Genomic DNA, 15,243 nt, shown 5'->3' on the forward strand with positions numbered 1-15,243 from the left:
TTTAAGCAACAACAAAAAAACTGAGGAGCCATTAGGGAGCCAAAAGAGCCGGATCTTTTGTACATATAAATCAAGCCATATAATTTTTTACATGAGTAATTCTTTTTTCACATAATATGACGCGATTCTTTTGGTCGTTAATTTAAGCAACAACAAAAAAACAAACTGATGAGCCATTTAGGAGCCAAAAGAGCCGGATCTTTTTAGTGAGCCGATCCAAAAGAACCGGAATTCCATTCACTCGTCCTTGGCTTGTCTTTTCACAAAACCCCGTCAAACTGATTTCCGTTTGCCTTTCATTCGCTTTTATTTCGAAAGCAAGCGACGGATATGTAGCGTGCAAACACACCCGCGAGCTTGTCGAGAGCGGCGGCGGCAGCATCCGGAGGAGGAAGCGCAATCAACGCCCAATTTTACAGGCTCACCGCCCGCCCGCTTGCATCCTATCACCGCCTCCCCCCTCGCTCCCCATTCCGCTCCATCCATTCGTCCAGCCTCGCAACCGCCTCGTCTCCTGCTCGCCCTGGCCGCGCAGGTGAGCTTCCCAAGCGCACCCCAAGAACGAGTCGAGCCCCGTGGGAACAAATGGCCGTTTAACGTGCCCAAAAACTGGAGAGACATGCCGCCGTCTTCATCCTTCTCCCCCTTTTGCCTCCTTGTCGTCGTCGTCCTCTTGCGCACGTCTTCTTACCCCGCCTTGGCTGACAGGGTTGTCGGTGAGTCGCTGCCGTCGCTGCCGTCGCTGCCGCCGCTACTGGTTCTTGTGCTGGGGTCCATTTTGTGCCAGGTGTTGATTCGTCAATTAACGCAAAAAAAACACGACAAAAACGTCGAAGCTCTCAGTAAACTGGGGGGTGGGGGGTGTCAAAAATTATAGATAAAACTGTCCATGATGTTCATTCAAAGGAACATCGTGCGTCACACACATGTATAAATGACGATCATGACGATCACGACGACGGACATGTTTATTCATATAAATTGCCTAAATAATTTTAAACTTTTATATATTTCTCATTTAGCATATTTTTGTAATGTATGTTTTTGAAATGTAAAAAACAAACAAGTATGGCCGTTACTCTGGAAGCGACACTATTTAACAAACATTATTTGACTTTAGTTCAAGTGAATAAATAGGTCGACGTAACTAAAGTATGAACGTATGTATGTATGTGCCCAATATAATAAACTGATAGAAATTGTGTATAAATGCAACATGTGAAAGGGAAATTTGGTGGTGGGGGGGAACTGTGCCATCCACTGGTCAACTAATAGAATGCAACGACCAAAAACTTGAAATTTGTGTGCAGTATTTTGAAATAAGCGCATTTCGGTGCCACAGAGAAAGAAAAACAATCTTGGCAAGAAAACCACCAATTTTGTCAATCAAAGTGCAACTAAAATGTCATCACAAACGAATCCTAAAGTCCTTTAAGTGATGGTGTAAATGGCCGACATTTGTTATTCGTGGTTTCGTCATAAGTAGAATCGACGTTCCTTAATTTTGTCCTCTTCAGCATACCGTAGAAGAAAAAAAAAGGCGCGTAAACACTGCAACTTCCAACAACGCAATATGATTATGGATTATTTCGATTACAATTATGCAGAAAAAAATGTAATTTAAAGTAATTTGTTAATACTATTCAAACTAATATATTTTTTAAATAATAAAAATTGAAAACTCAAATTTAATCACACTTTTCTTGAAAAAACAGAATGTCAATTAGCGTGTTAGCTCGCAAGACAATGAAAATGCACCACCCATAAAGAATTTTTAATGATAGAATTCTCATAACATGAATACCTACGTTTTAAATACATTTCTTAAAATACATTTTGTCCTCATGGGGCAGTCTTCAGTAAATATTTTGTCTCAGGGCTTTCCCGGTCGTCAGGTTATATAATAATAATCGTAAACCGAGGTATCACTGTACTTTTATTGGTCTCGCAGTGGAGAAATTGACATTTCACAGCAGCAAAGTTATGAAAGATAAAGGAAAGAAAGAAGTAGAAAAACAAAATACAGGAGCTGCTGCAAAGGCAGCCACTCTTGCGGCGCCATCTTGAAGTCAAAACAAGAAAACTAAATAACAAATAATCGATGAGAAGGTTTCTTCAGCCGTCATCTGTACTGATTCTTTCTCTTCTGTGATTTCCAGGTTGTCTATTTGAGCACGAACTATGTATGCCATTCGAGCTATGCGTCAACGGTGAGTTTTAATATAGAAAAACAAAACAAGTTTTGAACCATTTTGACAGAAGGTCCGGGTGGATGGTGTCTCAATACTTTTGCTCACGTGCTTTTTTTTTTTTTTTTTTTTTTTTGCAGACGGGATGTTCGGGAGGTGTTACTCCTTCCCGGTTAGCGACGTTTACTCCTACGACGTCACCTTGCCCGTCGTGCAACATTTTCGACTGCTGCTGGACAAAATGGCTGAGGCGGGTAAGCGCGCGCGTATGCGCTGATGCCGCCTTGCGGGGTTGAAATGGCGCTTATGATCTTGCAATGTTTGTTAGAAGAGATTATGATTGACACTCGCGTATGAAGTGTGTCACTGACTCACAAACAATAAAAAAATAACGTTTAGAATCACATTATGATATGATTCATCTCAGGTTAAAATAAGATACATTTTTTACAAGATCAATTTAACAGTCTAACAATTGCTGCCATGTACCACAATATCAGTAGGCCCTATATTTATGCTTCGCTGCACCTTAGACACCGGAAAATATAGTACTATATTATGAAAATGTTTATATATTTATGTATTATATTTGGGAAATGTGTTAATTTTGATATATTATGTTTAGAAAACATATCTATCGATATATTCTATTTGGAAAATGTTTTTTCATTTATTGAAGGTTCACCTTCTAGTCAGTCAGGTGTGCCTTATATATGGAAAAAGTTTGATAATCCACCATTCATTTGGGGTGCGCCTTATACACCGGAAAATACAGTAACTACTTTTCAAATCTGAAGTCAAGAATAATGACTGTTAGCTTTCATGCTAGCTAGCTAGAGAGACGAGCATGGATTTTCTCAAGTTTGATTTGTTTCCACGGGCCGAATAAAATGATGTCGGGCCAGATGTGGCCCCCGGGCCTCTACTTTGAGACCTGGAGGAGCAGAAAGCTATCCTAAAACGTTTTTTCCAATTAGGACAAAGTTTGTTTGTTTTGACTGGTTGAAATGTTGCGGCTATGCAGGTCTAACGTGGCAGGACGACACCACCCAGCACGTTCTGGCCAAAGAACTCTCCAAAATCAGGAAGATTCCTCATCGGCTACCGACGAGCGCCGCCGGCAACGCGGACGGCAGGTAAGACGCTCGAGACGATGAGGACGTGGTGGACATGCGTAAACGGAGCTTACCTGCAGGCCGGCTGCCGAGGCCGTGGACCCGGTTGATCGGAAACTGAAGGCGGAGATTAGTCGGAACATGCAGATGTACCTCCAACGTCTTGGACTTCTCCCAAAGGTGGACGGTTCTGAAAGCCTCAGCAAGGTTAGCTTTTGTTTAGTTTCGTTCTAATGGATGGTTTAAAAAAAACATCATCATCTACGACGTGTTTTCCAGACCGGTCCAGTCCAGTCAGACCTGCGCAGCTCAAAATCTGACCTGGCCAATACCAAGACATCTTCGTCCTTCGGAGTGAAAGAGAACCCATCAGCGGATCAGCTCCAAGTTGTCCTTAGCATCCTCAGGAGGCTTCTTGCCGCCCACCCTGATGCCTCAGCCCGCCTAAGACCCGCCTACAACCAGGGATCGGAAGCTTCTGACAACAGGAACTTCAAATCCAGACCCAAAACTGCAGGAGGTCCTGCCAAGGAGCCTCTTACATTAGTGGACGGTAAGTTTTTTGTGAAAAAACATAACATGAAGACAATTATGCATACCATTGACAATGTTTTGGGTTCATTTGTCCCACTGTATAGAGAAGTTCATCCAGAACGTTTTGAAGAACATCGGCAAGCAACATCTGGACGTGGACAATCTCACCCCGCATGACATGGACCAGTTGTCCAACCTTATCGTGGATGCTTTGCAAGTGGTGGACAAAGACCGTAGCGCAAATCCAGATCAGGTCCGACCGGAGCCGAGAGACTTGCAAGATGAGCTGATTGACGGCGCGGGAGAAGAAGAAGAAGAAGAAGAAGAAGAAAAGAAGAAAAATGAAGAGAATGTGGTGGAGACTTCAACTGCCAAGTTGACCTCTTCCGACCCACCTCAAGGTACCGCCAATCAAATCAAACGTGACCCCAGCTATCTAGCTGTCACTTTGCTAGCTAGCTAGCTAGCTATTAGCTATCTATTATCTCACAAGCTAGCTTTATATCTATTTGAGTTACTTCCGGGTTGTGTGAACGCTGGCGCGTGTGGCTGCCGCTGCTCACCCACAGAAAAACTTATCATGTGATTGTAAAGTGACATTGAGAGTTTTGAAAGGCGCTTATAAATGGAATGTATTATTATTATTATTATTATTATTATTATTATTACTACAAATGACATCATAGGACGCCCTATAACGCGACCATCTTGCTAACATGAGAATTAAGGGACATGTTATTTATTTATTTATTGATTGATTTTGCCAACAGAAATCCAATCATCGACAATTGACGATAAAGCAAAGGATAAGGTGAGTCTGACAAAAAAAATCCCCCTGTCTTCATGTGGTTTTTAACACTTATGCTAGCTGACAAACTAACGCCATGTGTAAGATTGATGCAACTTGTGATTGTGTTAGCTGGCTCATGCTAAATTAACAGTTGCTATTGCTACAATTGCTAGCTGGCTAAAATTAACTGTAAAAGCGTCAGAGGAAAAAAAAGCTAAGGTCATATGTATTGTGTTCATTACCTATCGCAAATGTGCTATTTGGCTACACTTATTTATATAGATAAAAGACAACCTGTGGTTGTGCTAGATGGCTAAAGCTAATTGTATGTGCAAGATAGAAGCACAGCAGTTTTGTTAGCGAGCTAAAACCGACAACTAAAGTCCAACAGGCCTGCGACAAAATGCTAGCTATCTGAAAGTATGGCGAATAGCATATTACAAAATAAGGCTTTAGCGCTACATAAATCAATATGTATTGTGTTGTAGCCTAGCTTATCTTATCGAGTGCTTCCACAACAGCTACATGTATGTACATTGACGTTTTCTGACTTAATTTTGCTTCCAGGCCGGTGGTGAAAATGTTTTCAGCAAACTTTTGGCCTATTTGGAGCAAAGAGCCTCTTTCTCTTCCACGTCTCCTCCTCTTCGTCACCGTCCGTCGGGTCTGGAGAACGTTCGCAGCCGCACTAGTGAGATGGGCTTGTCGCTACAAAAAAAGGACACCACAGAGTCAGTGGAGGAGGTGTCCGAGGTGTCGGAGGTGGCGGGCTGGTTGAAGGAAGCGGTCCCGCCACCGGCCGCCATCAAATACCAGGAAACGCGTCAGAAGATGCCAGAAGAACTCCAGCTGGATGTCAAGGCAGCAGGGAAGGAGACGGAGGACATCTTTGGATACGTCATCACGGACACTGAGTGAGTTCACGTCAACTATTGATTGGGAAATGTCATTCTGAATTGAATTTAAGCGTCTTAAAAAAAGCTCTGTCGGTTGTCTCGTGGTGATGAACTGATGACTGTTTGGTCTATTTTGCCCCCGTTAGCGGTCTTCAGACGGACCAAGGTCTGCACATGATGGAGATCCTGGCTCGCATGGCCAAAATCCAAATGACCGACTTTGCAGAGTTGTCGTACGTATGAATGTTTTCTTTCTCTTCTTCCATCTTGTTATGATTCACCAACCAAAGACCACAGATGGTTTCAAATTGACTGTAAAGTTTGCATCTAATGACAAATGATTGATCCCGTCCGTCCTCCCTCACTATACGGGTTTTCGCAGCATATTTCAAAATACACGTCTGACTTACGACCGGCTCGACTTACAACCTCCCGTACTTACGACCAAGACCCAGAACCACACCCGCCTGCCCTTGTGGCGTACGAATCAGATTGTTTGCAAGTCACTTAGCACACTCTCTATTCAACATTTTGAATGGATTTCGACTTATGACCATTTTAACTTACGACCGTTTGGTTGCAACTGAACTCGGTCGTAAGTCGGTAAAAATCTGATTTCAAAGTTGTCTTTGTTTTGTTTTGAAAACCAATTACAAGAACAAAAAAGTACAACTTGATTCACCAAATAATCAAGATACAAATTGATGCCGCTCTCTCTACTCGGAAAAAAATATTCTTCAAACACAAAGATTTAAGTCAAAACAACAACAAAAAAACTAAATCATTCAATTTTAAGCACTTTCTGCACCTATTGTTGTACAAAGCAGTTCTAGGTGAAAGAAGAGAGGATCAAAGTGTCCTTTTCACCAGTGGATCAGGGACATCAGGGTGAAATGTGCTGGTCTGCTACAAGCTAAATGTTGGATTGGATTGGATTGGATATGCCTTTATTAGTCTCACAGTGGAGAAATTTACATTTCACAGCAGCAAAGTTGAATGTTGAAACCAAACACGAAGCTATAGCATCCAATGACGAGAAGAGATTGCCTCATGTAAATCCGCTTCAATTCCAAGCCGCAACAAAAACAAAAAACTAAACTCGCGACTCCCAATGCCGATATTTTTTTGGTAGTATAACTGTATGAAACGATTAATTAATCGAATGAACCTTTATCAGGATACAGACCCTTTTATATTGTTGGATATGGAGTCCTACCAAATACTTGTAAAGTATACGCTTCTTACGATGCAGAAGGTGTCGCCATCCATCAGGTGGACGTGAGCGAATTCCCGTCGCGGCGTGAGCTTCAGCGTTGAGATGAATGACGTTGTGACGCCTGTGATCGCCGCCGCCGTTGACGCAAATAACAGTCACCATTTTTTTTGCCTTCTTATTCTGATGCTTTTAATGATTAAAACGAGGAGAGGTGTTGATAAGAACAAAGCTAAACAGAAACCACATTAAAATGGCAGTCAATGAAAAAAGATGTTTGAAAAGTGTTTTTGAATAAAAAAAGTGGCCACAAAAGCAACCCGGGCGGGTGAAAGGGACGCGGCCATCCATCTCACGGCGGGAGACGGGGTCGTTTTTTGAGCGGCAAAAAGAAGAAAAGCTACATCGGATGGGGTAGCGGACCACACGCATGCTTTTGCTACCTTGTGATTGATCTGGTGACACTTGGAGAACTGCAAAATGGCCGCCTGACATAAAACACCTCCTGACGACAACAACCCAAAAAATACGACTTACAATATGGATATGTTTTTGCTTTGTGTTGCCATAAAAACGCTCGAGTTCGAAAAATCGTTACAAAATTCAAAGCTATCAAAAAAAAAAAAAACAACAACTTTGGAATGAGTTCTGTAAAATCGGACCTGTTGAGAGCAGTTTTGGATTAAAGGCACGATTTCCGATTTCAACGCTAGGCGGGGGTGTTACTCTCTTCATTCATTGTGGTGTTGAATAAAGAGCGTAACAAACCTACTTGCAGTTTCAATTTGCAAACTCGTTTTTTAATTATTACTGTTGAAGGAATATATGTGTATTTTTTTAGGGTGGTGGGCCCTGCGGTGACGTTCAAAGTGAGCCCCAACCGCCAAAATGTCAGCACAGCGTACGTGGCAAGAGTGGCAGGTAGGTCACATTTGCTTCCACAAGCTTACGTAATCAACAATTTTAAAAAAAGTATTGATTTTATTTTCACTTATTTTATAGAATCATTGAAAATATTTTTTAGCATTGTGATAAGCAACGGTTGTGCTTGCGTGCGTGTATTTCAAGGAAATAGAAAATTGTCAACATTTTGAAGCCCAAACGTACATAGATCTTTTTTTGATGATTATAGCTAGCAATCTCCCTTGCTAGCTATGTCGCTAGCTAGCTATGTCGCCATCGTTTGATCTAGCTTGCTAGCTATCTTTCTATCTAGCTAGCTAGCTAGCTATCTCATGTGTCAATTTTTGGTGCAAGTCATGAATGTAAAAATGTAATTATCAAATCATTTTGAAGCTATCTCACTAGCTAGCTATCTTTCTATCTCTCTAGCGAGATAGCTTTACAAATATCTTTCTATCTAGCTAGCTGTCTCATCATGTGTCAAATTTTTGGTACAAGTCATGAATGTAATTATCAAATCATTTTAAAGCTATCTCGCTAACTAGCTATCTTCTATCTATCTATCTAGCTAGCTATCTCATCATGTGTCAATTGTTGGTACAAGTCATGAATGTAAAAATGTCATTATCAAATCATTTTAAAGCTCTCGCTAGCTAGCTATCTTTCTATCTAGCTAGCTCGCTATCTTTCTATCTATCTAGCTAGCTATCTCATCGTGTCAATTTTTGGTTCAAGTCATGAATGTAAAAATGTCATTATCAAATCGTTTTAAAGCACCAGAAGAATAGAATTATAGCATGAATTCACAATATTAATTTAATGGTAATGTAATACCAATGTGATACTGTAAAAATTATATCATGATATTGTAGAAATAGAATTTTGTTGGTCGCGTCATGCATGAATTTTTAAGTGAAAGTTTGCATTATTTTATCATCCACGATTGAAAAAATCATTTTAAGAAATGTAAACAAAGAAAATAATATGGAATATAAATTGAACGCGATGGTCTCCACGGTGACCTCGGACGGAACTCCGAGGGTCAAAGTTGACAAAATGGCAGACGTGCTGTTGCATTAAGCGACGGCGTTGAGGCCGACGTCACGTGCCTCCTCCATTATAGGGGGGGTCCCTGGTGGCTAGAAACTGACCTTTTATTAGGATGGGGGGCAAAAAAGGAGGCGTGCCATGAGAGCGGGCCCTCCAGGATAAGCCGGAGGTCGAGGTCAGCACAGCAAGTGTGACAATTAGCACTTAAAGCAGCTGTGATGCAAATAGAAAGAATTCAAAATAGGCTTGTCAGTTGCGCAGGGTGTTGCTTTTGTCCAATGTAGCCGTTTTCCAAGTCTGCAACGTAGCATCTGTGACTGTAGAATGCTTGTATGCCGTGGCTTGGGGAGTGACGTGGGTGTCAGCCTTCGTTGTTTAAACGTTGAAGCTGGCTGCCTTCAGCCAACAGAAAATGGGCTAAGTCGTGACAATTTTTGTTGACAAGCGAACTTTTGGTTTCGTCCGAGTGGATTGGCTTGGATGTGGATGCCGCTAGGCTAGGCTAGGCTAACCTTCAACCCAGATAAAGCCAGTCGAAATGCCAAATCTAATTTTTGTCCATGTAATGCACAGGCATCGAAGTCAAGTAGTCTGCTAGCAATTCAGCTAGATAGCGATCAAGCTTTCTTATCTTCGCGTATATGAATTGAATTTCTGTTATTTTATTTATTTGTTTATACATTTCCAACATTTTGATTAAATTACTCAGTATTTCAGTCGACAAAAATCACGGCAAATATCAATTTGTAGTTTTTTTTGTTAATAATAATAATACATTTCATTTATAAGCGCCTTTCAAAACAGTCATGTTGCATGATATGTTTTTTCTGTGGGTGATCAGTGGCAGCCACATGTGCCAGTGTTTACTCAACCCGGAAGTAACTCAAATGGACAGCTAGCTAATAGATAACTAGCTCAAATTAATATATAGCTAATAGATAGCTAGAGCTAATAGATAGCTAATAGCAATGATAGTGATTATGCTATATTGCCATTTATCTGCTGGGTAGTCATATGGAGAATTTGAATAGAAGTATTACTATTATATATATATATATATATATATATATATATTATATTATACTACTATTACTAAAGTAGTACTATTTTTTTTGGCTAGTTCCTTGGCTCAAACGTTTGTTTTTGGGTGTCTGTATTGTAGCGTAGCCCATAACGATGACCTCAGTGACAGTACGGTGTCAAGGTGCCTCTCGGCTTTATTTATTATTCATAATCTCATTTCAATCCCCCCCGCCTCCCTCGCCTCCCTTGCCCATAATTGATAACCCGTCGGCGACGTAATCCCTGCAGGAAGTGGTTTGACTGAATCATTTCTTTCCACTGCGAGACGTGGAAGTTGCTAATATCCTGCTCGCTAATGAAGCCGCGGCCGTGATTAGCAGCGGCTAATGAATAAGTCGCTAAAAGGGAGCGGGTGTGTCTCTTCCTGTGACATCACCGAGCAAACGTTGACATTTGCTGGCGTGCTTGATGAGGAGCGACCCGGCTGGCTGTTTTCGCCGCCTGATGAGATGTGGCAGTGGTGCGGATTGATTGGCGCCCCGCCAGGGTGCCCTCCTTTTGATAATCACGGTTAAAAAAAGAAAAGGAAAAAATCCTACCGTTGCTCCCCCCCCTCCCCCAAATCCCTCCCTCCCCAAGAACCACACACCAACAGCATCTTAGTTTGCAACAAACGGAATGACAAAGGTGATTCCCTCCAAAACAACAACTACCGCATTTTCCGGTGTAAAAGGCCAATGAATGGTATCTTTTCAAACTTTTTCCAGATACAGGGTAACATCCGAGTTACAACCGGGTTCCGTTTGGACAAAACGGTCGTAAGTCAAAAAAGCAGTGTACAGTCATATGTTGCCGAGACGGTATCTGCATTGTATAACTAATGTATTGAGTGTAGTCACGCAGTAGATTGCTGTGCGAGTGTGTGACATTCTAGCTAGCCAAAATTGTAGTACGCGTTGCCGTCTGCTTGCGCATTGCGGTGCCAGGCGTAGAATAAAAAAAAAAAAAAAAAGAGTTTGCCGCTCGTGGTCGTAAGTACAGGTGGTCGTAACTCGCGCTGGTTGTAACTCTGATATTACCTGTATAAGGCACACCGGACTATAAGGCGCACCTTCAACGCGTACCTTTAACGAATGAATGAAGTTTTCCATATATACTATCTAAATATATGAACGCTTTCCAAATATAGTACCGTATTTTCCGTTGTGAGGGCTCATCTTTTGAAGAAAATCAAGGCTTTTGGATGTGCTTTATACAACAGAAAATACGGCAGTTATTCACAAGAAACCGATTCACACCAAAAGCGTGTCATTTTATTCTCTTGGACTTCCGGCTGCACTGATCAACTAATGTGATTACGTCTAGCGACAGTATGGCGCTAAATCCGCTCAGTGCCTCCCCCGCCTCAACCAAGCCTCGGCATTTGAGGGATGGCCGTTGTTTTCTCCTCATTATACGACTCCAGAGATGCAGCGGCAAGGCCGTAGGGTGATGGGCGTGGGGGGGGGGTCGGCCCGGGTGTTTAATGGTGGAAATAATGAGCCAGTGGCGCTGGCAGCGCTTCATTCTGCCTTTTCCCTTTTTTTTGTCCAAAGTGACAAATGAGCCATGTTTTCCCGTCTCTGCTTACATTGAGTTAACATAAAGCACAACTCGGGACAAGGCCGCCTGCCTCCACGTGACAAATAACGCACCTCTGTGTTTTGGAGGGAAAAATAACGCCGTCCTTTTTTATATGACATTTGCTTTTGTTTTTTGTTTTTTTTTACTGTCACACGGCGAAAAGATGGAATACTGTTGAACGATCAATCGCAAACATTTTTGAGTACCGTATTTTCCGGTGTATAAGGCGTCGCGGAGTATAAGCCGCAACCTTGATGAATGGTGTATTTTCGAACTTTTCTCATATACAGGTAACATCCGACTTACGACCGAGTTCCGTTCCGACCAAACGGTCTTAAGTCAAAATGATCGTAAGTCGAAATCCATTCAAAATGTTGAATAGAGACTAGGAGGCTAAATGACTCGACAAAAACATTGAATAATTCAAATATCATATACAGTTAACATCCGACTTACGACCGAGTTCCGTTCCAACCAAACGGTCGTAAGTCGAAATCCATTCAAAAAATGATGCACCTTTAATGAATGATCAGGTGAAATGTGCACCAGCTAAATGTTGAAAGCCAACACCAAGCTGTAGCATCCATTGACCAAAAGAAATTTTCCTACATCTCCTGCCCCACGTCAATCCGCTTCAATTCCAAGCAGCTGCGACAGTTCCACATACGCTTATACACTGGGAAGTACGGTACAAAATTGTCTTGTCCCAATACTGCCAAGAAACAATTCACAAACCTCATATAGAACATGTCAAGAACCATTTCAAGAACTACCACGAAAACCTCTTCAAGGATATAGTCCACAAATACCGTATTTTCCGGTTTATAAGGCGCACCCAAAAGCCTTGTTTTCTTCCAAAGATGCACCTTATAGTCTGGTGCACCTTATATATGGACACAGTTCGAAAATACATCATTCATTGGGGGTGCACCTTATACTCCAGTGCACCTTATACACCGGAAAATACGGTAAATGTTGCTTTTTAACGGCTTCACATCGCTTTTTTGTCATTTATTTTCATTAGCAATGAAGAAATTAGCCACATGTAGCATTTTAACATAGCATGTTTTGCTGAGAATACTGAGAGAGATTCGGGGCACTATGTACTTGACTATTTGTGCGCTAGCTATCCAGCTAGCTAGCTAGTTAGCTGGCTATCGAGCTGGATAGCTAGCTATTAGCTATCTAATAACTAGCTAGATAGCTTTTTATTTATTTGAGTTATTCGTGGTTGAGTGAACGCTGGCGCGTGTGGCTCCCGCTGCTCACCCACAGAAAAACTAATCCTGTGACTGTAAAGTGATCTTGAGAGTTTTGAAAGGCGCTTACAAATGAAACGTATACTTATAAGTCAAAATAAGTCAACAACCTCATCAAAAAAAATTATATATATATATATATATATATATATATATATATATGTATATGTATATGTACAACTTAAGAGTTGCTGACTTTGTGTCTTCCTTTTCGCAGTGGACCAGAAAACGTCGCTGGAGAAGGAAGCCAAGCTCCGCATCCTGGAGGCGGGAGTTGCAGATGTGAGTACGCTCCACTCGGATTTTGACGTTGCGAAAATGACATGAAGAGTATGTGAATAAATAAATCGTATCGTATTTTCCGGTGTATAAGGCGCACACAAAAGCCTTCATTTCCTTCAAAAGGTGTTTTTTTTTTATATGTGAACTAATATTTAGCCACAACAGGTCTCGCTAAGAAGTCGTGCGTAACACCGGCCTTTATTATAGCGCCTTATAATGGGGTGTTCCTTATATTTGGAACACTTTTATATATTTATATATTTGGAAAACATTTTTCATTAATTGAAGGTGTGCCTTATCGTCCAGTATGCCTTATATAGAGAAAAAAGTACACCATTACGACCCCGCCCCAGCTGTCAACTCGCACGTGAGAAGTTCGGTGTCATTAGACATGTGAAAGCATCGATTAATAACGCCTTTGTGTAGCAATGGTGGACTTAGCATATCGGTACCGGGCTCTTTATTTGTAGAATGGTAGTAGAAAGTTACTTTCAGGGAAGTGACACACAGCATGGGAAATGTGTCACGTTGAGATTTACATGAAAGCCGCGGTGCACACCTGTGACGCCACAAACGCACACCTCGTTCGTGTTTCTCAATGATCTCCTTCTTCTCCTCGACTGTAATTATGTTTTGTGTCTTCTTCGGCTGAACACGAGCCTGTTATGGGGTCTTTTTCGGTCCCAAAACAGCAAAAGTATCGTTGAAGACGATCGACGTGTGCACTCATAGAAAGAGGGTGTGCTGGGGCGCTGTTCGGTCGTGTGCTTTGGTGTTCTTCCGCCGAAGATTACTCCGCCAGCTGTGGTGGCGGGTGTGTATCATGAAAATAGTTTGTATGCCAAGGTTTAATTTTCATAAATTTAACGTTCGTAAACCGAAACGTTTTATTATTATTATTATTATTAAAATACAGTACTATATTTGAAAAACTTTAATATACAGTAAAGTCTCATTATATCGATATTCGCGGGAGTCCGAAAAAATATCGATATAACCGGGACTATCGATATATCCGACCCTGCGTGCATGTAATTTTCTCCTTGCGTTCATAGAAATAGTATCGTAATAAGCGGTACTATCGATATAACCGATATCGATATAACGAGACTTTACTGTATTTATATATTATATTTGGAAAACTTGGATATTTTTATGTATCATATTTGGGAAAACCTTTCTAGCTTTAGATATTATATTTGAAAAACTTTGTTAATTTGTTGAAGGTGTGTCTTATATTTGGAAAAAGTTTGAAAATACACCAATGATTGGGGGTGCGCCTTATACACCGGTGTCGTCTATCCTGTTATTATTGTTAATGTTCTTGTTCATCGCCCTCCAATCAGAGTCCGTCCCGCGGCCCCTGAATGAATGGTCAGAAGTCTGCGAAGAAAAAAAAAAAAAACGTAAAGAAGAGAATTGAGCTAAAATGCTAAAAGGATGTTGGCCGCGCATCCTTGAAATGTTACCCGTCAGGTGTGCTGTGCTCTTCGGCTAGCAAATAGCCCGCAATCTCCCGCGGGTGCTCTGACCTTGGCAGCTTTTATCAGACCACCAATGCAGGGAAAAAGATTGCTTGATTTATTTTCGTTAGATGGAGATATAGATATATTTTTTTCGCCTCTCTCATCCACCTACAAAGCTCGCTCACTTCGCTTTGAGCCAAAAGACGAAGTTTAAAAAAAAAAAAAAGATAATAGACAATTGTAGATTTTGGCCGAGTGATTATTTCATCCTGATGCGAGCGAAGATCGGAATACTGATGCCGCTTTATCTCGTGGCCATTTTTAGAGGACAACATGCTACCTTTCAAAGGGCATTCACACAAAATAATGTCATTCATTCATCCATTCAGTCATTCAGTCATTCATTTGTTCGTTCATTCATTCATTCACAATTAGATCCTCATCAAATTAAGATAAAGAATTCCGTCATATTTAACTCATTGACTGGCATACGACGTGCAAAAAAAAATGTGTCCACTTCAGTGCCAGGGTTTTTGTCATTTTCACTCAAATTGCAGGACCCACAGACTATGCAGTTTGAGGACTACATAAACATTGAATGCAGCGTAACAAATCTTAGACTCTCTTCTTTCATCAGAAAGCCTAGCTGGCTATCTATTAGCTATCTGTTAGCTAGCTAGCTAGCTTTCTATCTATTTGAGTTACTTCGGGGTTGAGTGAACGCTGGCGCATGTGGCTTCCGCTGCTCACCCGCAGAAAAACCGATCCTGTGACTGTAAAGTGACCTTGAGAGTTTAGAAAAGTGCTTGGAAATGAAATTTATTATTATTATTATTATTATTATAAAAAAACACCACCAATTCGAGTGACAATGACAAACACCCTGGCACTGGAGTGGAC

General features: G+C 41.3%; 1 protein-coding gene across 1 annotated transcript in view; it reads left to right on the forward strand.

Moving 5' to 3' along the window:
• Positions 1-335: 335 nt before the first annotated feature.
• The window catches only part of slco5a1b (solute carrier organic anion transporter family member 5A1b), a 35,257-nt gene continuing 20,349 nt past the window's right edge, over positions 336-15,243 (forward strand). The window contains exons 1-12 of the mRNA XM_089008680.1: positions 336-716; positions 2,160-2,210; positions 2,330-2,443; positions 3,214-3,325; positions 3,385-3,511; positions 3,584-3,857; positions 3,943-4,239; positions 4,609-4,649; positions 5,196-5,542; positions 5,671-5,757; positions 7,579-7,658; positions 12,813-12,877. Coding sequence (XP_088864806.1) covers positions 620-716; positions 2,160-2,210; positions 2,330-2,443; positions 3,214-3,325; positions 3,385-3,511; positions 3,584-3,857; positions 3,943-4,239; positions 4,609-4,649; positions 5,196-5,542; positions 5,671-5,757; positions 7,579-7,658; positions 12,813-12,877 — 1,692 coding nt within the window. The 5' untranslated portion in view covers positions 336-619. The remainder of the gene's footprint in view (positions 717-2,159; positions 2,211-2,329; positions 2,444-3,213; positions 3,326-3,384; positions 3,512-3,583; positions 3,858-3,942; positions 4,240-4,608; positions 4,650-5,195; positions 5,543-5,670; positions 5,758-7,578; positions 7,659-12,812; positions 12,878-15,243) is intronic.

The sequence above is a fragment of the Hippocampus bargibanti genome, linkage group LG11 (genome assembly GCF_051943395.1).
Source record: "Hippocampus bargibanti isolate YZ-2025 linkage group LG11, ASM5194339v1, whole genome shotgun sequence".
Classification (NCBI taxonomy): domain Eukaryota; kingdom Metazoa; phylum Chordata; class Actinopteri; order Syngnathiformes; family Syngnathidae; genus Hippocampus; species Hippocampus bargibanti.